This window comes from Muscardinus avellanarius, assembly GCF_963383645.1.
Source record: "Muscardinus avellanarius genome assembly, chromosome: 17".
Lineage (NCBI taxonomy): Eukaryota > Metazoa > Chordata > Mammalia > Rodentia > Gliridae > Muscardinus > Muscardinus avellanarius.
Window position 1 is genome coordinate 54,798,798 of NC_137803.1, and position 24,495 is coordinate 54,823,292.

At 51.9% G+C, this 24,495-nt stretch overlaps 1 protein-coding gene across 1 annotated transcript in view; it reads right to left on the reverse strand.

The window, feature by feature from the left end:
• EMILIN2 (elastin microfibril interfacer 2) overlaps nucleotides 1-24,495 on the reverse strand; it is a gene marked incomplete at both ends in the record, with an annotated part of 45,006 nt that overhangs the window by 8,760 nt on the left and 11,751 nt on the right. The window contains 2 exons of the mRNA XM_080714419.1: nucleotides 5,618-7,510; nucleotides 8,711-8,886. Coding sequence (XP_080570545.1) covers nucleotides 5,618-7,510; nucleotides 8,711-8,886 — 2,069 coding nt within the window. The remainder of the gene's footprint in view (nucleotides 1-5,617; nucleotides 7,511-8,710; nucleotides 8,887-24,495) is intronic.

The following is a 24,495-nucleotide window of genomic DNA, read 5'->3' on the forward strand; positions in this document are numbered from 1 at the left end:
GCACAGCGCCGGGGCGGGGCTGTCCCTGGGGGAAGTGTGTCAAACTCCCTGGCCCGCAGCCTGCCTCTACCAGCCTTTCCTCCAAACGTGGCGGCCAGCCGAGACTCAGCAGGGCCACGTCGGCCCTCCGGCATCCCAGGCACCGAGGGGCACGCCCTTCACGAGCCCGGGAGACACCGGGTGCCCGGGCACGCCCTGCACCGGGGGCGCGTGGCACAGCCACCCGAGGCCACGGGCTCCGCGGACGGCCTGAGGCCTCTTCCTTTGCTGCCTGATTTCTGCAAAAGGGACGACCTCCGTCAGCAAAGCTTTGCACGCGAAGGTCGTGGGTGCTGCGAGGAGGTTTCTAGGCCTTTTGCTTTGTGAAAAGCTCCCAGGGATTAACCCAGAGGCGCTCCGCCACTGAGCTACAGCCGCCCTTTTGTTTTTTCTTATTTTGAGACAAGGTCTCACTAAGTTGCCCAGGCTGGCCTCAAACTTGCCCTCCTCCTGCCTCAGCCTCCGGAGTTGGGATTACAGCAGGCGCCGTGGCGCCTGGCTCCGCCCGCACCCCTTCCTCACCGGGGTCTCTTCAGAACTTGTTCCCCCGACTCGAGGTCATCTCCATGAAGCAAACTCCAGAGTACGCATCCAGAACAGACCCTGCCTCCGCCACTGCTCACTTGGCCTCGCTGCCTGCAGTCAGACCCTGCCCCCTTTTTTTTGAAACAGGGCCTCACTAACTTGCTGAGGCTGGCTCCAACCTGTGATCCTCCTTTCTCAGCCTCCCAAGTACTGGGATTACAGACGTGCGCCACGACACCCGGCTGAAGTCAAATCTTTATTTGTGTGGCTGTACCTTGTCTCTCTCCCCCCAGAGGGTGAGATCCAGCGGGGCTGAGCTGCCAGAACCAGGCCCCGGCCCGGGGACATCTTGAAAGAGTCGACGTGGCGATGATCTAGCCTGGCGGCTCTTCATCCTTGGGGGTTTGGTACCTTCAGAGGCCCCAGTGAAAGCCACGGTCTTCTCCCCACACAGCAGTGAAATATTTGGGAATGATTTCCAGCATCCCCTTAGTACCCCAGGGAAGAGCTCCCGCACCCAGGAGAGGAATTCAAAAGCCTCTTGAGCCAACTCCAACCTCAGCGATCTGTGATCAATCAGGGACAGAGCTGTTGTCCCTGGCCCTGCAGTGTGGTTTGGGGCAATATCCTGGCCTCTGGAACGGTGCCCACCGTGGCAGTCATAATGACCGCCATCACCCCTCCCTCCCGAAACCTTGGCCTCTGGACACCCTTCAAGAGCTGAGCTGACCTGACCCCCTTATTTCAGAGACCTGAAATAAGGCCGACTCCTGACGCCATGCTAGGAGGAAGCCCAAGTAGCCACATGCGGAGCCCCGCTGCATCAGACTGGCCAATGAGTGGGCGGGGCCTCCCAGCCAGCCAATCGCAGCCAAGCAGGGGCTCGAGCTGATCCAGCAGGGAGCAGAACCACCGCCCAACCCAGCCCCCTGCCTGCGCCTCCAAACCTACAGTCAGAGAAAACGACACATCTCTGTGTGAAGCCAAGATTTAGATGGTCACGCAGCAATAAATAATGGATCCTGCCGCAGCACACTTCTCTTTTCTTTTCTTTTCTTGAGGTACTGGGAATGGAACCCAGGGGCATTCTACCTCCGAGCTACGCCCCCACCGCCAGCCCTATTTTTTAGTCTTTATTTTGAAACAGGATCTCACTGAGTTGCAAAGAGCCTCACTAAGTAGCTGAGGCTGGCCATGAACTGCCATCCTCCTGTCTCAGCCTCCCGAATGCTGGGATAACAAGCATGTGCCACCACGTCTGGCTTTTCTTTGCTTTTTTTTTTTTAAGGTATAGGGATTGAACTCGGGGATTCTGCCTCTGAGTTATACCCCAGACTGATCGATCGATTGATCTATCTATTTATTGTGGTGCTGGGGATGAAACCCAGGAGTATTCAACATCTGAATACCCCCAGCCTGTGTGTGTGTGTGTGTGTGTGTTACTGTGGTACTGGGAATGGAACCCAGGGGCACTGTACCTCCGAGCTACATGCCCAGCCCTATTTTTTAGTCTTTTGATTTTTGAAACAGGGTCTCACTGAGTTGCAAAGGGCCTCACTAAGTAGCTGAGGCTGTCCACTATCTCCACCTCCTGAATGCTGGGATTACAAGAGTGCACCATGCTTGCCTCCCCTCCAGCCCTTTTTTATTCTTTTATTTTGAAACAAGGTCTAAGTTGCTGAAGCTGGTCACAATGACAAGCATGTGCCAGCACACCCAGCTCTTTATTTTTATTTTAAAATAGGGTCTTGCCAGGCATGGTGGCACACGCTTGTAATCCCCGCGCTTGGGAGGCTGAGACAGGAGGATCGCACAGGTTCAAAGCCAGCCTCAGCTGTTTAGTGAGGCTCTCAGCAACTTAGTGAGACCCTGTTTCCAAATAAAATAGAAAATAAGTCTGGGAGTATAGCCTGGAGGTAGAAAGTCTCTGGGTTCCACCCCAAGTACCACCAAAATTAAAAATAAATTAAAAATAAATAAAATAAAACAGGGTCTTGTCAAGTTGCTGAGGGCCTCACTAAGTAGCTGAGGCTGGTCCTGAACCTGTGTGATCCTCCTGTCTCAGCCTCCTAAGGACTGAATTTACAAGCACCACCACACCCGGCTTAATTTTTTTTTTTTTTTAAACAGGTTCTCGCTAAGCGGCTGTCCTCGAACCTGTGAGCTGAAGTCTCTCGCGTGCTGGGCCTGCAGGTGTGAGCCACCATGCCTGGTCCCCCGGCCCGTGTGGGGCTTTGATACCCAGGCTGCAGGTCTGTGAGGCCTGGCGCTCTACAGGGCTGCACCAGGCTCTGCTTGTTTTTTCTGGCTCTTCCCAGTCACGCATTCTCAAAGCCCACGCAGTCCACGTCCACCCTGAGGGGCCCAGCCCGCAGGGCTGTTTTGGAAGCCGCATTCTCTCCAAAGGCGCCCGCCTCCAGCTTCTCGGCCCGACAGAATCACAGAGCGAAGGCCTCTTCCCACGGTGGCGGGCGCTGCAACCAACTGGAAATATCTGGCTCAGTGTCACTCGAGAGCCGTCCAGCCGCGCTGTCACTCCGGGGACAATCCGTCTATGAACACACAGCCCTGAGGCCTCTGCCCAACATTCCAGGGATGGGGGCGCCCGGCCCCGGGTGAGGGGCGGCGACTGGCAGCCACAGGCCCTGCAGCCCCTGGCAAAGCAGGCGCTGTGCTCTGGGGTCGGCACCATGGCCTCTCCCGCCTGACCCCGGAGACATGGGCGAGGGGACAGGACCTGGCTCCTGCTGGGACCTGTGAGCCTGCTCCTGAGCGGTCAGGGCACGGGCCAGGCCCGCAGGGAGGACTGGAGAGGAGGCACCGGCGAGGGAGTCGGGACGGTTTCTGGGGCGCACTGCTGGCCGCCACGAGTCCCCACGCATCACAGAAGTCTGCACTCAACTGCCGGAGACGAAAGGGCCCTGCCGCTCCGGGTTCTGATCCCAGCTCCGCCAGGCACACTTTTCCCTCTAGAGTGGGACTGGGGAGGTTGACCCGGAGGGACTAGCCCAGCGCGGTACACACGAGGTGCTCAATAAATGTGACCTCCCCAGCCGGGCATGGTGGTGCACACCTCCTGAATACTGTCATCCCAGCATTCGGGAGACTGAGACAGGACGATAGAGGTTCAAGGATAGCCTCAGCTACTTAGTGAGGCCTTTGCAACCCAGTGAGATCCTATTTCTTTTTTTTTTTTTTTTTTTTTTTGGTGGTACTGGGGTTCCCGGAAGCCCTTCTACCTTCGGGCTACACTCCCAGACCTATTTTTACATTTTTTTATTTGGAAACAGGGTCTCCTAAGCCAGCGCGCGCGGCTGGCTTCGAACCTGCGCGATCCTCCTGTCTCTGCCTCCCAAGCGTGGGGATTACAAGCGTGTGCCACCACGCCCGGCATGAGACCCTATTTCAAAATAAAGAATACAAAATAGGGCTGGGGTGTAGCTCGGAGGTAGAATGCCCCTGAGTTCCATCTCCAGTACCGAAAAATAAAATAAAAATGACTTCCCTTCTCCTTCCCTCTCACTCCTTCCTCCAATTAGAAAAGGCTAGCTTAGCCAAGCGTGGCAACACACACCTGTGATCCTAGGGCAAAGGAGGCCGAGACAGGAGATCACAGTTTGGAGGCTAGCCTCAGCAACTAGTCAGACTCTCAGCAATCTAGCAAGATCCTTTTTCCAAACAAAAAACAAAAATAAAAAAAGGGCTGAGGGTGTGGCTCAGAGGGAGAATGTCCCTGGGTTCAATTTCCAGTAACATGCACACAAGGATAGTGATAGCTCACTACTGAGACGTGTGTGTGTGTGTGTGTGTGTGTGTGTGTGTGTGTGTGTGTACTCAGGGGCATACACCTCCAGCCTTATTTATTTATTTATTTATTTATTTATTTATTTATTTTGGTGGCACTGGGGATGGAACCCATGTGCATTCTACCTCCAAGCTATACCCCCAGCCCTATTTTATTTTATCTATTTTATTTGTGATACTGGGGGTGGAACCCAGGGGCTTTTCTACCTCCGGGCTATACTCTCAGACCTATTTTATACTTTATTTGGAAACAGGGTCTCACTAAGTTGCCGAGAGCCTCACTAAGTAGCTGAGGCTGGCTTTGAACCCGTGCGATCCTCTTGTCTCAGCCTCCCAAGTGCTGGGATTGCAAGTGTGCCCCACCACGCCCAGCTTATTTTTATTTTTGAAACAGGATCTGGTTAGGTTAGGTTGAGAGTCTTACTACTTTCTGAGGCTGTCCTTGAATCTGTGATCCTCCTGTCTCAGCCTCCCAGGTAATGGGATTACAGGTATGCACCACCATGCCTGGCTTTTTATTTATTTATTTATTTATTTTGGAAAGCAGGTTTTGCCAAGTTTCCCAGGCTGACCTCTATGCTGCAAAATCCTGCCTCAACCTCCTGAGTATGTAAGATTGCAGGCATCGCCATCATACCTGGATAATTTAAACTTTTTTAAAGTGAAAAATAGAATCCTCAGATATAAGAGACATTCTGTCCTTTGGAAATTATGTATTTAATCCAACTTGCAAGTAAATTAACTCTATGGAATATATTGCTCAAAACTATCATGGGGCTGGGCGTGGTGGCACATGCTTGTAAAGTTTCTTTTTTTTTTTTCTACTTTTTTTTTTTAGTACTGGGGTAGAACCCAGGAGCATTCTACCTTTGAGCTACACCCCCAGCCCTATTTTTTTTATTCTTTATTTTGAAACAGGGTCTCTCTCACTGAGTCGCAAAGAACCTCACTAAGTAGCTGAGTCTGTCCGCGAACCGCGATCCCCCTGTCTCAGCCTCCCAAATGCTGGGATTACAAGCGTGCGCCACCACGCCCGGCTTCTAAAGTTTCTAAACACACACTGTCCATGTCGGCACTGACCTCATCGCTACCGAGCACCAAACGATTCCCAAACTGGCACTAAGCTAAGAACCACCCTGGGGTAGCCCTGCTGCCGTGAAGTCCGCCCACCCCCCCCAAGAACTCAGGCAAACAGGTGTGGCATGCTGCGGAGACAAGACAAGAGCGCGGTGCTGCCGGGTGGACTTACTTGCTGATGGCTGAAACCTGGTGAGCTCTTGCAGGTCCGTGGAAATTTGGAAGACGTGGCTGTAGAACTGCTGGACGGCACTCTTCAGGCCGGAAATGTCCCGGGAGTGCGCCCCGAGCGTGCCGTTCAGCTGCCGGACGCAGGTCCACAGGCCGCTCACGTGCTTGCTGAGCCCGTCCCTCAGCCTCTGCAGGCTCCCCGACACCGAGTCCAGCTGGCCGCAGGTCTTCTCCAGGCGAGCCACCCTGTCCTCGGCCCTCCGCAGCCCCTGCGCGCCTTCCCGCCAGGCGTCCAGTTCAGGCAGGACCTGGCTCTGGAGCCTCCGCAGCTGGTCTTCCAGCTGCCCGCAGCATGGAGCCCCGAGGGGCTGGGGGGGCTTCGGGGTCCCTGGGGGCCCCTCCTGCTCACCCGCAGGGGCAGACCCGCCCGCACCGGTGTTTATCCCCTCCCTGCAATCGCCCATTTCCTCCTGCAGATGAGTCACATCCTTCTCCGTATGGTTAAGCTGAGAATAAAGAAAACCGAGATCCCCTTGGAGCTTCTGGATGCTCCGCTGGGCTTCTTGGAACTTCCTGTGCACCGTCTCGTTGAGCCACTTCAGAAGGCTCGGGGGGTCCCCCGGTGTGTGGTCTGCTGCCCCCGGCCCCCCGCGGGGCGTGTGCAGGCACGCATCCTCCACCACTTGCACCCTGTCCTTCAGGTGGTCCAGCTCCAGGAACACCTGCTCATTCCCCGCCCCGGGCAGCCCGGGCTCGGCTGACCCCGGAGGGGCGAACTCGGCGTCGGTGCTGTTGGCGGCGTGGAGGAGGACGCTGCCCAGCCGGTCCTCCAGCGAGTGCAGCTTCTCATCCAGAAGGTCCCGCAAGCCGCTGACCTCCCCGTGAATGGCCCCACGGAGGGTTTCCTCGATGTAAAAGCAGTGCTCCTCGGCGTTCTTCTCCGTCACGTTGATCCTGGCGTCCAGCTCGTTCCACCGGGCGTCGAAGTCCACGTCGGCCTCCGGGCCCACGAGGCGGTCGAACTCGTTGTCCAGCCGCCCGTTCAACATCCTGGTGGCCTCGGCGACTCTCTCGATCTTCTGGTCCAGCGCCCTGATCTGCTGGCCGAGCTCCCCACTCTTCTCTCCCTCCTCGCAGCAGCGGGGCCGGGCCGCGGGGTCCTGCAGCCGGGCTCGCAGGTCGCTGAGGTCTTTGCGCAGGCTGGCCTCCTTCTCCCCTATCAGCTCGATCACGCCCAGGTAGCTGCTCCCGTAGTCGTCACACTGCTGCTGCAGGCCCACCAGCTTGTACTCGCACGTGTTCTTCAGGTCGGCCAGCTTCCGGTCCATCCCTTCCATGAGCTCGTCCCGCAGGGCGTCGATCCTGCTGTCCACGTAGGCTTGGTAGAGCTCGCCGGTGGTCATGGTCACTGTGGGGCCCTGGGCGGCCTCCTGCAGCTGTCGGAGCTGCCCCTCGTAGCCCTTCACCTTCCCGTCCAGCAACTCCAGCTGCTCGCTCTTGGTCTTCAAGGTGTCTTTGACTTGGGCCAATTCGGACTTGATGGCCGTCATGCCAGATTCCTTCCCGCCGAGCGGGCCGGGGCGCTGGGCGGGTCCCGCGTCCCCGGCAGCCTCGCTGTTGGGCACCGGCTGGGGACGCGCTGGGCTGAGCCCCGACCCCGCTTTGCCGGCATCGTCCTGAACGGCGTGTTTGAGGTTTTCGTTCACTCCCGCTAAGGAGGACTGGAGGTCCAGAACCGTCCTTGTGAGTCGGAGAACCTTCTCCTCCAGCACCTGGATCTTCTTGTCCTGAAGTTCTTGAAGCCCCGGTTTCGGAGCCACTGGCCGGCTTGGTTCTGAGGCACGGGTTGGGGACAAAGTCTCCTTGGGCTCTGAGCTGTGTCTTGGTTCAGTATCTGTTACAAAGGAAAGAGCTGGACGTGAATTTCCGTCTGCTACTCTTAGCCAGTTTCTGCAAAGTCAACACCCAAGGTACCCGTAGAACACTTAAGCCTTTTGCAGGCCCCTCTCTAACTGCAGGTCACGGCTGTGCTAGGGCCAGTGAAAAAGAGGTTTGGGAGCTAAATAGACCTCTATGTGCGGTCTGGCCCAAGCAAGTTAGTTCACTTCTGTGAACCATAACCCCTCAGTTATGAAGAGGAGGGGTGCTCCCTCCAGGGCTGAGGATGTACGCGGCACATTAGACAACCCATGGTCCCTTTTACCCCAAGAATATTCACTATCTACTTCGTCACGTGAACACATTATTCCCACGTTCCTGAACTGCAGCCATGCCCGTCACTGTAGAACTATTGCAAGCCAGGAGGATCGCAGGTTCAAGGCCAGCCTGAGCAACTCAGTGAGACCCTGTTTCAAAATAAAAATAAAAAGGGCCGATGGTGTAGCTTGGGGTAGAAAGCCTCCGAGTTCAATCTCCAGTACTACTCCCCACACCCCCAAAAATAATTCTATTAATGTTGCGCTTCAAAACAACGTGAATTAGAAGTAAAAATTCTAATTTGAGGCTAAAGTTTTACAAATAGCTCACCCTGAATAGAATGATTCTATTTACCTATGTTTAAAAACTTTTTTTTTTTTCAGTACTGGGGATGGAACCCAGGGGCATTCTACCTCCGAGTTACACCCCCTGCCCTATTTTTTATTCTTTATTTTGAAACAGGGTCTCACTGAGTTGCAATGGGCCTCACTGAGTAGCTGAGGCTGTCCATGAACCTGTGATCCTCCTGTCTCAGCCTCCCAAGTACTGGGATTACAAATGTGCGCCACCACGCCCAGCCCTTGAAAAACAATTTTAATCCTTCTCAACCCAGATATGTCCTCAGATTAAAGTAAAACAAGCACTTGACTTCACATCGCAGCCCTCGGGCCACACTAACCTGAACCCATCTTATACCCTGTTGTATAAGGCACTGGCTCTCACAAGTTCACTTTAACAAAAATATGTACATGCAAAAAAGTCTGTCTGCCAGTAGCTCCTGCAAATAAATTCTTCTCCCAGCGTCCATCAGCCCAGCCTTGTGCATGGATGGCCAGCCCCGCCCTGTGGAGTGGCGCTGGGAGCTCCGGCGGCGCCCAGCGAGGCTCGAAGCTGGTACCTGTGGCTTTCTTCATGCTGCTCCGGGGCCGGCCGGGCGTGGGGCGGGCGGTCCTGGCGGGGTCTTTGGGGCCCTCTTGGCAGTCGGCTCCTCTAAAGCCGGGGCAGCATCTCCATTCCAACTGTGTCACCATCTTGTACCTAGTGACGTATCTGGGCCTGACGTTCACCCGATACCTGCGGAGGAAAAGGACGGCCTCGCTATGTGGTGGCTGCTCTCGGATTGGACTCAAATGAAAAGAACAGAGAAGGAGTAGCAGAGCCGGGCGCGGTGGTGCACACCTGCAATCCCAGTACTTGGGAGGCTGAGACAGGAGGATCACGGTTCGCGGACAGCCTCAGCTACTTAGTGAGGCCCTCTACAACTCACTGAGACCCTGTTTCAAAATAAAATTAGGGCTGGGGTTATAGCTCAGAGGTAGAATGCCCCTAAGCTCCATCCCCAGTATGGCATATAAAAAAAAAAAAAAAGAAAGAAAGAAAGAAAAAGAAAGAAAAAGTAGGGCATGGAAATGCATACCAGTAATCCCAGTACTTACTTAGTAGGAAGCTGAGACAGGAGGTTTGAGACCAACCTTGGCTGGAGTATGGCTCAGAGGTAGAATGTCCCTGGGTTCAATCCCTAGTAACCATCCCCCCAAAATGAGAGAAAATGACAGTGAGACCCCCAGGGCAAGCACAGCCCTCCCTGGAGAGGTCTCTGGTCTCCTGGGTCCAGCCCTGGTCCCTCAGGATCAGGGAGGCAGACCTCCCACTCAGGGCACTGGCCTCCTCTTCCCATCTCTGAGACGCAGGGAAAATAGACAGAAAAACTGGGCTCCGGCCTGGCATCATGGTGCACACTTGTAATCCCAGTACCTGGGAGGCTGAGACAGGAGGATCATGGTTCGCAGACAGCCTCAGCTACTTAGTGAGGCCCTCTGCAACTTAGTGAGATCCTGCTTTAAAATAAAGAATAAAAAAATAGGGCTGGGAGTATAGTTTGGAGTAAAATGCCCCCTGGGTTCCATCCCCAGTACCACAAAAATAAAAAAGAAAGAATAAAAAACAGATCTGGGGGTGTAGCTTGGAGGGTAGAACACCCTGGGTTCAATCCCCAGTACTGACCAAAAAAAAAAAAAAAACTAAAAAAAAATTGGGTTCCACAATTGCCATTTGCTGGAGACACTGTTTTTTGTGTGGTGGACACTTCCAATCCCCAAACTGGGCTTTTGTTTAATCAACATACTTCCATTTATAATCCACGGCTTTGTGGGGATTTTTTTAAGTGCAAGTCAGGGTAATCTTGTTCTGTGTGTGTGTTTTTTTTTTTTTTTTTTTTTTGGTGGTACTGGGGTTCCTGGAAGCCCTTCTACCTCCGGGATACACTCCCAGACCTATTTTTTAACTTTTTTATGTGGAAACAGGGTCTCTTAAGCCAGGAAGGCTGGCTCCGAACCAGCGCGATCCTCCTGTCTCCACCTCCCAAGCGCGGGGATTACAAGCGTGCGCCACCACGCCCGGCTTGTTCTGTGTTTTAAAGAAACATCCCAGCCCGCCTTCATCCCCCCAAAGACCCACATATTGCCAGGTACAGTGGCGCACACCTATAATCCCAGCTACTGGACGGAGATAAAAGGATCTAAGTTCAAGACCAGCCTGGGCAACTTAGTTACCCTCTGTCTCAAACTTAGAAATAAAAATGACAGGGGACACAGCTCAGTGGTAGAGAGAGTGGCTCCGGGTTCAATCCCCAGTAATACAAAAAATAAAAAATAAAATAAAAGCCAGGCATGGTGGCGCACGCTTGTAATCCCCGCGCTTGGGAGGCTGAGACAGGAGGATCGCACAGGTTCGAAGCCAGCCTCAGCTACTTAGTGAGGCTCTCGGCAACTTAGTGAGACCCTGTTTCCAAATAAAATATAAAATAGGTCTGGGAGTGTAGCCCGGAGGAAGAAAGCCCATGGGTTCCATTCCAAGTGCCTCCAATAAATAAATAAATAAACATAAATAAATAAATAAAGCCCACATGTTCACCTCTGCACCTTCTTTCTCTAACACTAGCAAAGGAAGCCGCCACCGGCCAGGGGAAGGGGCGTTTACACTACCGTCCGCCTCCTTCTGTAAAGACGCCTGCGGTGACGAGTGTCAGGAAGGAGAACAGAGAGCGTTCAGGAAGCCAGGTCAGGCGCGCGTTCCGGATGCTCTGGACATCACAGACCGGTCCAGGGAGCGCGAGAACTCTCCAGGCCCGGGACAACAGCGACAGCCCAGCAGCGCCGGGCACCTGTCAGGACGGGACCAGGAGCGCGCAGCCCAAAGCCAGGGCCACACAGGACGCCTCGTCATTCACCCAGACGCGGACTTCCTGGCCTGGACCAGCGCCCGCCTCCTCCCCTCTCCCGGCTCTAACAGCTGGCCTTCCACTGGGCCCGGTTCCCGGGAAGAAACGGGCTCCCACAGTTCCACCGCGCGCAGGGCCTGGGATGGCCAGGGTGTGGGCCTCTGGGCCCCACGGCCAGGGAGTCCCTCTCAGGAAGCGGCCTTGGAGCAGGGGGCTTCAGGGTCACAACCCCCCAAATTACTAAATTTAAAATTAGTAAATTAAAAGCCAGGTATGGTATCGCACGCTTGTAATCCCCGCGCTTGGGAGGCTGAGACAGGAGGATCGCACACGTTCAAAGCCAGCCTCAGCTGCTTAGTGAAGCTCTCAGAAACTTAGACCCTGTTTCCAAATAGATCTGGGAGCATAGCCTGGAGGTAGAAAAGCCCCCGGGTTCCACCCTCGGTACCACAAAAAAATTTGTAAATTAAATTGCAAATTACTGCAATAATTTGCAAAATATTAAATGCAAAGCTATTAAATTAAATTGCAAATTGTGACCATTTGCAAGAAATGCAAAGACCTCTGACATCTCCCTGACCGTCCAAGCTGTGGCACTAAGATCCTTTTTTTTTTTTTTTTTTTTTTTTTTTTTTTTTGCAGTACCGGGGATGGAACCCAGGGCCATTCTACCTCTGAGCAACACCCCCAGCCCTATTTTCTATTCTTTATTTTGAAACAGGGTCTCACTGAGTTGCAAAGGGCCTCCCTAAGCAGCTGAGGCTGTCTGCACACCGCGGTCCTCCTGTCTCAGCCTCCTGAATGCTGGGATTAGAGGAGTGCGCCACCACGCCCAGCTTCCCAGCCCTACTTTTTAGTCTTTTCATTTTTTTGAAACAGGGTCTCAGTGAGTTGCAAAGGGCCTTGCTAAGTAGCTGAGGCTGTCTGGGAACCTTGATCCTCAGGTCTCTGCCTCCGAAATGCTGGGATTACAAGCCACCCCACCCAGCTAGATCCTTTCTTTATAATGTGCTGGGATGGAAACTAGGAAAGCCCTGACAATCCCCCTTGCTGGGCCAGTGGGTGCCCCACACAGCCCCTAGAGGGCCCTGCCACACCAGCGGGGTCCTGCGGCCTCTGCTGTCGGCTTCCTTCCATCTTCTAGGGCCATGGTTCTCAACGTGACAGTCACAGCAGAACCCCAGGGAGCGGATGAACCACCGGTGGGCTGTCCCTGCAGAGGCTCTGATGTAATGGGTCTGGGTTGTGGCCTCCGCAGGTAGACCCTGAGAAGCTCTGCTTTTTCAAAAAAACTTAACAAGGACTGGGTATGACGGCCTCCAGCTGTAATCCCAGTACTTGGAAAGGCTCACCGGAGGATTGCAGATTTGAGGCCAGCCTCAGCAACTTAGCAAAACCCTCAGCCAGTTAGGGAGACCCTGTGTCAAAATGAATAATAAGAGATAGGGGTGTAGCCTGGAGGTAGAACACCCCTGAATTTAATCCTCAGTGCCAAGGAAGAGAAAGGAAGGAAAGAAGGAAGAAAAAAAGGAAGGAAGGAAGGAAGGAGGGAAAAAAGAAGGAAGCCCAATGGGGAAAGCAAAAATCAAGGTGCTCACGGGACAGGAACGGGTTGGGAGGGGCCGAGGGCCCTTCCAAGCCCCGCATCTCTCAGCCCCTCAAGCCCCACATCAAAGCCCCACCCCTTCTCTCCCCCCCCCACCACCACCAGTGAGGAAGCGGAGGCTTAGGGGGTGAAGTCACTTGTCCAAGTTCAAACATCAGGAAGCGGCCAGGCTGGAATTCAGAGCCCAGGGTCCTTCTCTGCCCCCAGATGGCCCTCCCAGCGCACAAAGCGCCGGTTCTCTCAGGAAACTGCCTTATGTTGGAGGCGATGGTCCCACCTGGGGATGTTCCAGGGGCCCTAAAAGCTGGGTGAGATGGTGGTCAGCCTTCCCATAGCCAGCTCAGGCCTGAGCCTCATTCAGCCCAGATACCAACCAGCCCTGGTCCCCTCCCGCCCCACAACCAAAGAATCCTTGGGGTATATATGGGGAGGGGGAGAGAGGAAGAGAAGAGAACGCCCCAGTTCTTGGGAGGCCAAAAAAGGAGGACTGAAGTTTCAAGGCCAGCCTCCGCAATTTATAGCCAGGCCCTCAGCAACTTAGTGAGACTTTGTTTAAAAAAAAAAAAAATCAAATAGGACTCAGGCTTAGCTCAGAGTTAGAAGGCCCCTGGTCACAGTCCTCAATCCCACAATAAATAAAGAATTCAACATCAGGGTCTTGTATACTCAAGCAGAACAAAAAGGGAGAGAAAATGTGTCATCTCAGAAAAGCTTTGTTCCTCTGAGCATTAAAGACTGGACATAAAAATGTCCTTTCTGAAGCCGGGCGTGGTGGCGCACGCTTGTAATCCCCGCGCTTGGGAGGCGGAGACAGGAGGATCGCGCAGGTTCAAAGCCAGCCACGCTGGCGTAAGAGACCCTGTTTCCAAATAAAAATATAAAATAGGTCTGGGAGTGTAGCCCGGAGATAGAAGGGTTTCCAGGAACCCCAGTACCACACACACACACACACACAAAATGCCCTTTCTGATGGGTCTTATTTATTTATTTATTTATTATTTATTTATTTATTTATTTATTTTGCAGTACTGGGATGGAACCCAGGTACCTTCTACCACCTAGCTACATCCCCAGAACTGTTTTTTATTCTTTATTTTGAAACAGGGTCTCACTGAGTTGCAGAGGGCCTCGCTAAGTAGCTGAGTCTGTCTGTGAACCACGATCCTCCTGTCTCAGCCTCCCGAATGCTGGGATTACAAGCATGCCCACCGCGCCCGGTGGATCTTATTGATTTAACCCATTCTGATGGGTTTTATTCATTTGTCTACCATGCTGGACATGCCACAGGAAGCCTCTTCAGCTGAGGCTGGGCCAGGCAGGGAACAGAACCGTACCCACGGAAGGAAGACGGCACAGTCCCCACAGGCCTTAACCTACTGCAGGAGCCGCCAGGTAAGGAGGCCCCCGCTTTGTAACCCACTTGGACGCTTCATTAAAGGCAGTTATTATTCTGGGGCCGGATCATCCTTAGAAAAATTCCCTGGGGTCCCCCCAACCCTGCACCCCAGCCCAATTTTTTTATTCGTTATTTTGAAACAGGGTCTCACTGAGTTGCAAAGGGCCTCGCTAAGTAGCTGAGGCTGTCCACGAACCGCAGTCCTCCAGTCTCAGCCTCCCAAATGCTATGATTACAAGCATAATCCAGGTGGAGGGCGTCCCATGATGCTCATGGGCACATAGGAGGCCCGCCTGGCCGGCAGCAGCTGGGAACCATCAGCCGCCCCGCCCGCCGTGGGAAGGCTCATGCAGGGACTTCTCCATGCAGGAGGCCACCCGCATTCCAGAGGTGGCTGTGGGCACACTAGAGCGCCTCAGACCTCCGCGGGGCCTGCGGGGGACAACACAGGGCCGGCCGGCCTCGCAGCGCTGCTGGGGTTTCCCCAGCAGAAGTCTGGTTCCCACCAACATAGTAGATAGTCTGGAAGTTCCCTGGGAGATGCGGAGGAGCCAAGGGCGGTTCCCAGGCGCCCCCTCTGCCACCCAGGACTCTGCAGGGAGATGTCCAAGCCAGGAAGCTTTTAACAAATGTCAGGGACAAGCTGTAACCCCAGTACTTGGGAGATGGAGACAGAAGGATAAGTTCAAGGCCAGCCTCAACAACTTAAGGAGGCCCTCAGCAACTCAGTGAGACCCTGCTTTAAAATAAAAAGGGCTAAGCCGGGCGTGGTGGCGCACGCTTGTAATCCCCGCGCTTGGGAGGCGGAGACAGGAGGATCGCGCAGGTTCGAAGCCAGCCGTGCTGGCGTAAGAGACTCTGTTTCAAAAATATAAAATAGGTCTGGGAGTGTAGCCCGGAGGTAGAAGGGCTTCCAGGAACCCCAGTACCACCAAAAGAATAAAAAATAAAAAATAAATAAAATAAAAAGGGCTAAGCCAGGCGTGGTGGCGCACGCTTGTAATCCCAGCATTCAGGAGGCTGAGACAGAAGGATCGTAGTTTGTGGCCAGCCTCGGCTACTTAGGCCCTTTGCAACTCAGTGAGACCCTGTTTCAAAATAACGAATAAAAAATCGGGCTGGAGGTATAGCTCAGAGGTAGAATGCCTCTGGGTTCCATCCCCGGTACTTCAAAATAAATAAATAATAAATAAATAAAAATTAAAAGGGCTGAAGGTATAGCTCAGAGGTAGAATGCCCCTAGGTTCAGCCCTTGACATTACCATAGATAAATAACCCAGTTATCCTCTGGTCCGACCCTCAGCAGATAGGAGCATCTCCCCAGAATTAAATCAAGCTCAAGAATCATGGGGTCATGAAGAACGGGAACCCTCCACCTGCGGGTGGCCAGGTGGCTGCTAGGCACGCCTGGCTATGCAAAGGTATACTAACGAAGTCAAGTTACACTGAACGCTGCGTTCCTCGGTCACAATGGCCACATTTCAGTACTTGAGAGTGTGGACACCTCCGTCATCACAGGAGGCCCTACCAGGCAGGGCCGGCCCAGATGTTCCTGAATTGCATGCAGGCTCACATCTGCTGACACTTGGTTCCAGCCCACACCAGTCTGTCCTGTTCCTCCCACTAGCACCAGGCGGGACACTTGAACTACACGCAGATGCTCCCTGACAAGGACCATGCACCTGCCAGGGGTCACGGCGTGGCTGCAGCCGGGAAGCTCTCGGCCGGCACGTGGCATTCACCTGTGTTTTATTTTGACGCGACCAAAGCCCTGTACAAATCGAATGTCCCGTGTCCCCGGGGGACACAGGCGAGACTGGGATCGCTCCCAAGAACCCTTCCTAGGAAACGCCTCTCCTCCAGACACTGGCCTGCCCCCGACAACCCGGGGCCAAGTCTCCAGCTTCACCCCACGGTGTGGACCGGAAGGAAAGAAGAAGAAATGCAGAAAGAGCCAGAGAAGCCAGCCCTCCGCACCAAGTGGCCGGGAGAGCGCACCCTAGCTGGCTGGGAAGTGCTGCTGTCCCTGCCTGGCGGGAGAAGGGAGCTGACATCCCAGGGAGGGCCATGTCAGGCAAACGGGTTACCCTGCGCCCAGATTCTGCCCTGTTGTCACAGAATAGCAGTTCATTCCTCCGCAGTAACTCTTTTAGTCTGTCTGTCTGTTTGTTTGTTTGTTTGTTTGTTTTTGCAGTACTAGGATGGAAACCAGGGGCATTCTACCTCCGAGCTACATCCCCAGCCCTATTTTGGAAACGGTCTCACTGAGTTGCAAAGGGCCTAAGTAGCCGAGGCTAGCCACAAACTGCAGTCCTCCTGTCTCAGCCTCCCAAATGCTGGGATTACAAGCGTGCATCACCACACCAGCTCTTTTTGGCTTGTTTGTTTGGGTTTTTTTTTTTTTTTTTTTTAGTTCATTTGTTGTTTTGTACTGGGAATAGAACTCAGAGGTATTCTACTTCTGAGCTATACCCCCAGCCCTCTTAATTTTTTATTTTAAAACAGTCTCAAGCCAGGCATGGTGGCGCACGCTTATAATTCCAGCATTCGGGAGGCTGAGACAGGAGGATCTCAGTTCGCAGACAGCCTCAGCTACTTAGTGAGGCCCTCCACAACTCACTGAGACCCTGTTACAAAATAAAGAATAAAAAAAATAGGGCTGGGGATGTAGCTCAAAGGTAGAATGCCCCTGAATTTCATCCCCAGACCTGTAAAAAAAACAAAAACAAAAACAGTGTCTCACTAAGTTGCTGGGTGAGGCTGGCCTTAAGCCTGTGATTCTCCTGTCTCAACCTCCCAGATACTGGGGTTACAAACTTCGGTAGGATCAGGAGGAACAGGCACATCTGTGATCCCAGCAACCTCAGAGGCTGAGGCAGGAGGATCAGAACTTTGAGGCTATCTGGGACAACTCAGCAAGACCCCATCTCAAGAGAAAAAAATAAAAAAGTGGAGGACGTAGCTCAGCAGTAAAGCTCCAGTACCATAAAAATAAAAATTGGAGGCCGGGCGTGGTGGTGCACGCTTGTAATCCCCGTGCTTGGGAGGCTGAGACAGGAGGATCGCACAGGTTCAAAGCCAGCCTCAGCTACTTAGTGAGGCTCTCAGCAACTTAGTGAGACTCTGTTTCCAAAAAAGTATAAAATAGGTCTGGGAGTATAGCTGGAGGTAGAAAAGCCCCTGGGTTCCACCCCCAGTACCACAAAAAATAAAAATAAAAAAATAAAAAATAAAGAATATTCAATAGGGCTAAGGGTTTGGCTCAGAGATAAAATGCCCTGAGTTCAATCCCCATAACAGCAAAAAGGAAAAAAAATTGTGGTAAGATATACAAGTCAGTTTGCCCATTTTTATATATTTACTTATTTTGCAGTGCTAGGGATCGAACCCAGGGCCTCGCACAAACTAGGCAAGTGTGCCACAGACCGAGCTATATTCCTAGCACAGCGTAACCATTTTGCAGTCCTGTGACTGAAGCCCGTCAGCACTGAGGCAGCCATCATCCGCCTCCAGGGCTCTTCCTTGTCCACGTGGAGCGCTCCCTATCAACACTAACTCCTGGGCCGCCCTGCCCGCGTTCCTGGCTACGCCCTCCCGCTTCCTCTGTGAATTGCTGGCTCTCACTACCTCACGTAAGTGGAATCTCAGAATATCTATCATCTTGCAGCTGGCTTAGTTCACTTAGCATAATGTCCTCAAGTTTCACCTCGGTTGTAGCATGTGCCAGGAATTTCCTTTTTTACACTTTTACAAAGTTTGGTCTCAGCGTACAATTTAGAAATCGACAAAGACAGTAGACTGATTTTCTAGGAACTACCTGTAACCAACATTTTTGTTGTTGTTTTTGGTTTGGGGTTTTGTCTTTTTTTTTCCTTAACTGTCAACAAATGAATAAATAAACTTTCTATGTCTATTGACAATTTGCCAAAAGCAAAACTAGTCTAAGCAGAGAGGCTATAATTTTTGTGTGTGGTTCTGGAGATTAAACCCAGGGACATTCTACCTTTGAGATACACTCCTACCCCGTGTTATTTTTTAAGTTGAAACAGGGTCTCACTAAGTTACGGGGGCCTCACTAAGTTTCTGCGGCTGGCTGTGATCCTCCGGTCTCAGCCTCCTAAATACTGGGATTACAAGTGTGCGCCACCACGCCAGGCTGAGGCTATAGAATTTGAAGTTGGAAGTGTGCATACTGTGAGACCTGGCCAGGGGAGACAGAACAAAGGACCCCAGGAACCGGCAGGAGAGGAAAGAGAAATGCCTCTACCCGTCCCCTGCCCCATAAGTTTACCTGCTCTGGCCCAGGGCCAAGCCCACCAATCGAGAAATCCACAGTGGCTTTGGTCTCCTCCCTCCTGACGCCCCATACAAAGCCCCAGGTCTGTAAGGAAGGGGGCTCCTGACTCCAGTAGATTTCTCTCCAGTCAATCCGCTCTCAGTTTTTACCCCAAATAAAGCCTGTTCTGGTCTGTCGAGCTGTTTCCTTTACCCCCATATTCACTGACAGGTAAGTGATTTCAGAACTATGTGGAAGGAAAGTGCTTTCTTGTGGCCCAACACAAGAAACACTTCCCAGCCAGGTGTCTGGGATGGGTCTGGAGACCCATCCCAGGTCTTGAGAGGCTGAGACAGTAGGGTCGCAGGTTCGAGGCCAGCCTCAGCAACTTAGTGAGGCTCTTAACAGCCTCAAGGAGCCGGGCGTGGTGGCGCACGCTTGTCATCCCCTCGCTTGGGAGGCTGAGACAGGAGGATCGCACAGGTTCGAAACCAGCCTCAGCTACTTAGTGAGGCTCTCAGCAACTTAGTGAGACCCTGTTTCCAAATAAAATATAAAATAGGTCTTGTAGCCCGGAGGTAGAAGTCCCCTGGGTTTCACCCCCAGTAGCACAAAATAAATAAATAAATAAATAAAAACTAGGCACAGTAGCACACACCTGTAATCTCAGCTACTTGAAAGGCCAAGGAAGAAGGATCCCAAGTTCAAGGCCAGCCTGGATGACTTAGAGAGACCTTGTCTCAAAAGTTTAAAAAACAATTTAAAGGGCTGAAGATACAGTGGTGGAACACAGCTGGCTTCCATCCCCAGTGCTGGAAGATCCCGCACTAAAACAATGTGTTCACAAACGAAAATACAGGAGACCATGTGTTTCCCGTGCATAGGATACATTTGCTGGAGAAACCACAATTCTAAACTGCTTGTTTTTCCATTTTCTCTTGAATTAATTTCCTTGTGCACCTCAAGAGGCAAGGTAGGTTTCCAAACCGAAAACCCTGATCACATCCCCAATGATTTATCATTCCCTTTATCTCAGAAGAAATAACAATTCTGCAGTCCTAAAGCAACGGGATTGTGGAAAGCCACCGCAGCTCGGCTGCAGGGCTGAGCCCCAAAGGCTGCAGGATGCCGGGGTTCGCCAGAAAAGATCCGAACCTCCCTGCTAAGCAAACTTGTAAGACGTGTATTGCTGCCTGCGGCCCAGCCGGCAGGCTCCGAGCTACACCCCCTAATCAAGTGCTCCCAGAGGGAAGGGAGCGGGGCAGCCCACCAGCCCTGCCAACTCTGAGCACGGAACTGTGTAAGAATGCGAAGGCCCACGTGTTTCTAGAGCCTTCTGTGTGGGAAGGCCAGCCCTTCTCAAGCTGGAGTCAGACTCACAGATGGAGCCCGGCCTCCGGGTTCCCACGGTCTGGCGAGCCCCGGCTTTGGGACCCAGAGCCACCGGGCAGTGGGTCTCGATGATTCTCTGTCAATTGTCCCAATTCACCTACAAAAGTCCTGACAGAGCCAAGCGTGGTGGCGCGCACTTGTAATCCCAGCATTCGGGAGGCGGAGACAGAAGGACCTCACAGCCAGCCTCGGCGACTCCGTCCCTTTGAAACTCAGTGAGACCCTGCTTCAAAATAAAAAATAAAAAACAGTAGGCTGGGGGGTGTGGCTCAGAGGTAGAATGCCCCTGGGTTCCATCCCCAGTACTGAAAAAAAAAAAGTCATGACAATTCCAAAGTCCTGATCTTTTTCTTTCGCATGGTCTTTCTTTCAAAATAATATCTTAAATATTTCATAAAATATATATTACTCTTATATTAAACTCATTTGTAAGCTTTATTATAATTTAATTAAATACTATTACTAAACTCTTAAACTCCCTAATTTTATTTACTCCCATAACATTATTAACTTTATAGATTAAAATCTCTCTAACTCTGCATGATAATTTACGCTATATAGCCAGGCGTGGTGGTGCGCGCTTGTAATCCCAGCATTTGGGAGGCTGAGACCGGAGCATCCCAGTTCACGGACAGCCTCAGCTTAGTGAGGCCCTCCGCAACTCAGTGAAACCCTGTTTCAAAATAAAGAATAAAGCCGGGCGTGGTGGCGCACGCTTGTAATCCCCGTGCTTGGGAGGCGGAGACAGGAGGATCGTGCAGGTTCGAAGCCAGACACGCTGGTGTAAGAGACCCTATTTCAAAAATATAAAATAGGTCTGGGAGTATAGCCCGGAGGTAGAAGGGCTTCCAGGAACCCCAGTACCACCAAAAAAAAAAAAAAAAAGAATAAAAAAATTGGGCAGGGGGTGTAGCTCAGAGGTCAAATGCCTCTGGGTTCCATCCCCAGACCCAGAAAAAAAAAATGTATGCTATATAATTCACATATTACTTTGCTTACCTTTGTATACTAGAAAAAGTCACTCTAAGTCTTTTGAATTAAATTTTTAATTTTTTTGTCTTTATCCCTGTTAAATTTTTTGGGGGGGGTCTGGGGATGGAACCCAGGCACAGTTAACCTCCAAGCTACACCCCCTATCCTATGTTTTATTCTTTACTTTGAAACAGGGTTTCACTGGGTTGTGGAGGGCCTCACTAAGTAGCTGAGGCTGTCTGCGAACCACTATCCTCCTGTCTCAGCCTCCCGAATGCTGGGATTACAAGCATGCCTGGCTCCCCTGTTAAAATTTCTAATAATTTATCAAAAGCTATGTAACTACCCCAGCCCAATAAGTCACTATATTTATGTTAATTAAGTTTCATACCAAAACAAAGCACTGAAAATGCTTAGATGGGTTTTATAACCCCATAAACACAAAGGTTTGGTCCCAGCCTTCTTATTAATTTATAGCAAGATGACACATACAAGCTAGTTCTTATGACTAGCTTATGAGTGAGCAGTTCGTGATTTTAGATCAGTCTGGCAAAGGCAAACTGAGCTAGTTTTAATTATCTCTCATATTGAGAGCATTAAGAATGGATATGAGGCCGGGCGTGGTGGCGCACGTTTGTAATCTCCGCGCTTGGGAGGCTGAGACAGGAGATCAAACAGGTTCGAGGCCAGCCTCAGCTACTTAGTGAGGCTCTCAGCAACTTAGTGAGACCCTGTTTCCAAATAAAATATAAAAAGTAGGTCTGGGAATATAGCCTAGAGATAGAAAGTCCCTGGGTCCACCCCTAGTACCACACACACACACAAAGAAAAGAATGGATCCGATATGGTTTTGTGATAGGATTAAGAAGAATAATGACACATACTATTCCATAGCCTCCTAGTTGAAAGAGAAGAGCTGTTTGCAACAGCGACCCCTCCCTTTTCTTTTTTTCTACTGGAGATGGAACCCAGGGGCATTCTACCTCCAGGCTATACCCACAGCCGCTTTTATTTTGAACAGAAGTCTCGCTAAGTTGCTGAGGCTGGCCTCAAGCTGTGATCCTCCTGTCTCAGCCTCCCAAGTACTGGGATTCCAGGTGTGCGCCACCACGTCCGGCTAGTCCTTCCTTTTTCAAAGACCTCAATTACTCTGTGTTTTCTCTCCCCTTCAGCACCACTTCTTCTAGCCACCCCGGCCCTGCAGCTAGCCACCCAGCATCCTCAGGACTGTGTCTAGGTGCTACAAGAGAATCGGCCCAATCCACCCGCAACCAGTGTCAGACTCTGTGAAGATCACGGGCACCCAAGAGCTTAGAGAAGGCCACGCCTGTAACGTGGTGGCAGTCGCCCAGAAGCACTGCAAATTACACAGCGCACGTCTCGAATCCCAGCATTTGGGAGGCTGAGACAGGAGGATCGCAGGTCCAAGACCAGCCTCAGACCTAGCTAGACCCTCAACGGCTGAGGAAGAGGAGGCCTCTGGGTTCAATTCTCTTCCCTACAGCCCTCACAGCCAACCATGCCCACACCTGACTCGCTCTCCCTCCAGACCTAGCTCGTGTTGACTGACGCCGGCCTCGGCCTCCTCTCCCATCTGCATATATTTAACTAGAACCTTCTTCAGAGTCTTGCCAAAAAGGTACCACTTCCAAACAAGTCCCAGGTTCTTCTCGGCTAGAAATAATCTTCCCCACTTGTCAAGATCCTAAACACTTTGTGTTTCTCTTCTTGCAGTCCCCATGTGGACATTCTGTACTGTATCTGTGTGTCAGCCATTGATTGGATGTGAACCGTGCAGGGCAAGAGGGAGGTCCTAGCTTTGTCCAGGTGAAGCTGACCACAGCCTTGAGCAGTAAGATTAGTTTAATGAAATTGAGTAACCAATGGTCCTCAAAATATAAGTCTTCTCTCAATCCTACTGAGCTTTCTACCAATTCAAAATGGCTTATGATAACTACACATCCTTAATCCAACATTTTCCAGGGCTGTGAATGTAAAAAGAATTTTAAAATAAATTGTGGTGCTGGGGATTGAACCCAGGGGTCTTCTACCTCCGAGCTACACTCCCAGCCCTATATTTTATTCTTTATTTTGAAACAGGGTCTTACTTAGTTGCAAAGGACCTAAGTAGCTGAGGCTGTCCACAAACGGCAAGCCTCTTGTCTCAGCCTCCCAAGTGCTGGGATTACAAGCGTGAGCCACCATGCCCAGCTACCCCCAGCCCTATTCTTTATTCTTTATCTTGAAACAGGGTCTCACTAAGTAGCTGAGGGTGTCTGCAAACCTGTGTCCTCCTGTTTTAGACTCCCAAGTACTTGGTTTACAAGCATGCACCACCACGCCCAGCTAAGAAAAATTTTTATCCATTATGGTTTTTTGTTTTTTAGTTTTGTGGTACTGAACCCAGGGACATTCTACCTCCAAGCCGACCCCCTCACCGCTCTTTGATTTTTTTTTTTTTTTCAAAACAGGGCTCACTCAGTAGCTGAGGCTGGCTGCAAACCTGCGATCCTCCTGTCTCAGCCTCCCAAGCGCTGGGATTACACCCGTGCGCCACCACGGCCGGCTCCTTTCTGCGTTTTATCTCATGTTCTACATCTGTTATGTACTGACGTCTCAGCTGTGGTTCTGGAACATCAGAGAAGGAGCCTTCCTATCAGACCAGTGGCTTCCCACACCCTGCGTCTCACAACTCATCAGCCTCAACACAAGAATGTGCACCCAGCGTCCAATGGACGCAGAGAAAGAATGCCTGGCAGTAACACTACTGCTGGCCCCGACACACGGAGTGACAACCATGGAAAGCGTAACCTGGAAAGAAGCCAAACCAGAGAAGGGATGTGTACCACACGACGCCACTTACGGGAAGCGTAGAAAACGCCAACTCATGGCAAGCAGATTAGGGTTCCTAGGGAGGGGTCCAGGGAGAAGGAAGATGGAGGGAGGGACCGCCAGGGCTGTGAGAACGATCTCAGTACAAACAATTAAAAAATAAAGGGCTAGGGGTGTCTCTTGGAAGTAGAGTAGCCCTGGCTTCAATCTCCAGTAAAACACACACGAAAATAAGTCAATAAGCCGGGCATGGTGGTACATGCTGGGGTGTAGCTTGGAGGCAGAGTGCCCCTGGGTTCCATCCCTAGTACCACACACACACACACACACTGCCTTCAAATCGCCATTCTGTATAAAATAACACAAAACAAAGATTGATGTTAGCATTTTGAAAACAGAGAGGCCGAGTTCAATCCTGAACACTAAAACTAAAAAAAAAAAAAAGAAAGAAAGAGAAAACACATCAGAAAGTGAGTGTGGACGTGGACGACTCTGGTTCCTGTCAGGATCCTGACCCGGTGTTAGCTGCCTGGGGCTATTTGGGTCTGGAGACCGGTCTCCAGCGCCATTTGGCTTCCCTCCTCCTTGCGGGGAGCAGCTCTGGGTTTTGTCTCCTGCACAGTTCGACGCAGCAGGACTCTCAGCCCTCCTGCGCTGCCGTGGGTGACGCCCTGTCGCCATGTGCTGGGTGTGTGCGGTGGGCACTGCCAATCGTGATGGAGCTTGAGGACCCTCCAGGAGCCAGGCCAGATTCTGGCTTGCTGCTGCCCCCTGCCCGGCCTTCAGACAGCCTGAAGGGGGTGGCTTGGTGGCGGAGCACCTGCTTAGCCTGCAAGGCCCTGGGTCCATCCCGGCACCTCAGAGAAAAAACAAACAGCTCGGGGGGAGCTTCGTGGACAGAGACAGTTCTCTCTCCTATTAAGGGCTAGATTGCAAAAGCCACCCCGCCCTGAGCTCTGTTGCAATCTCTGCCACCGCCTTGGTCCTCC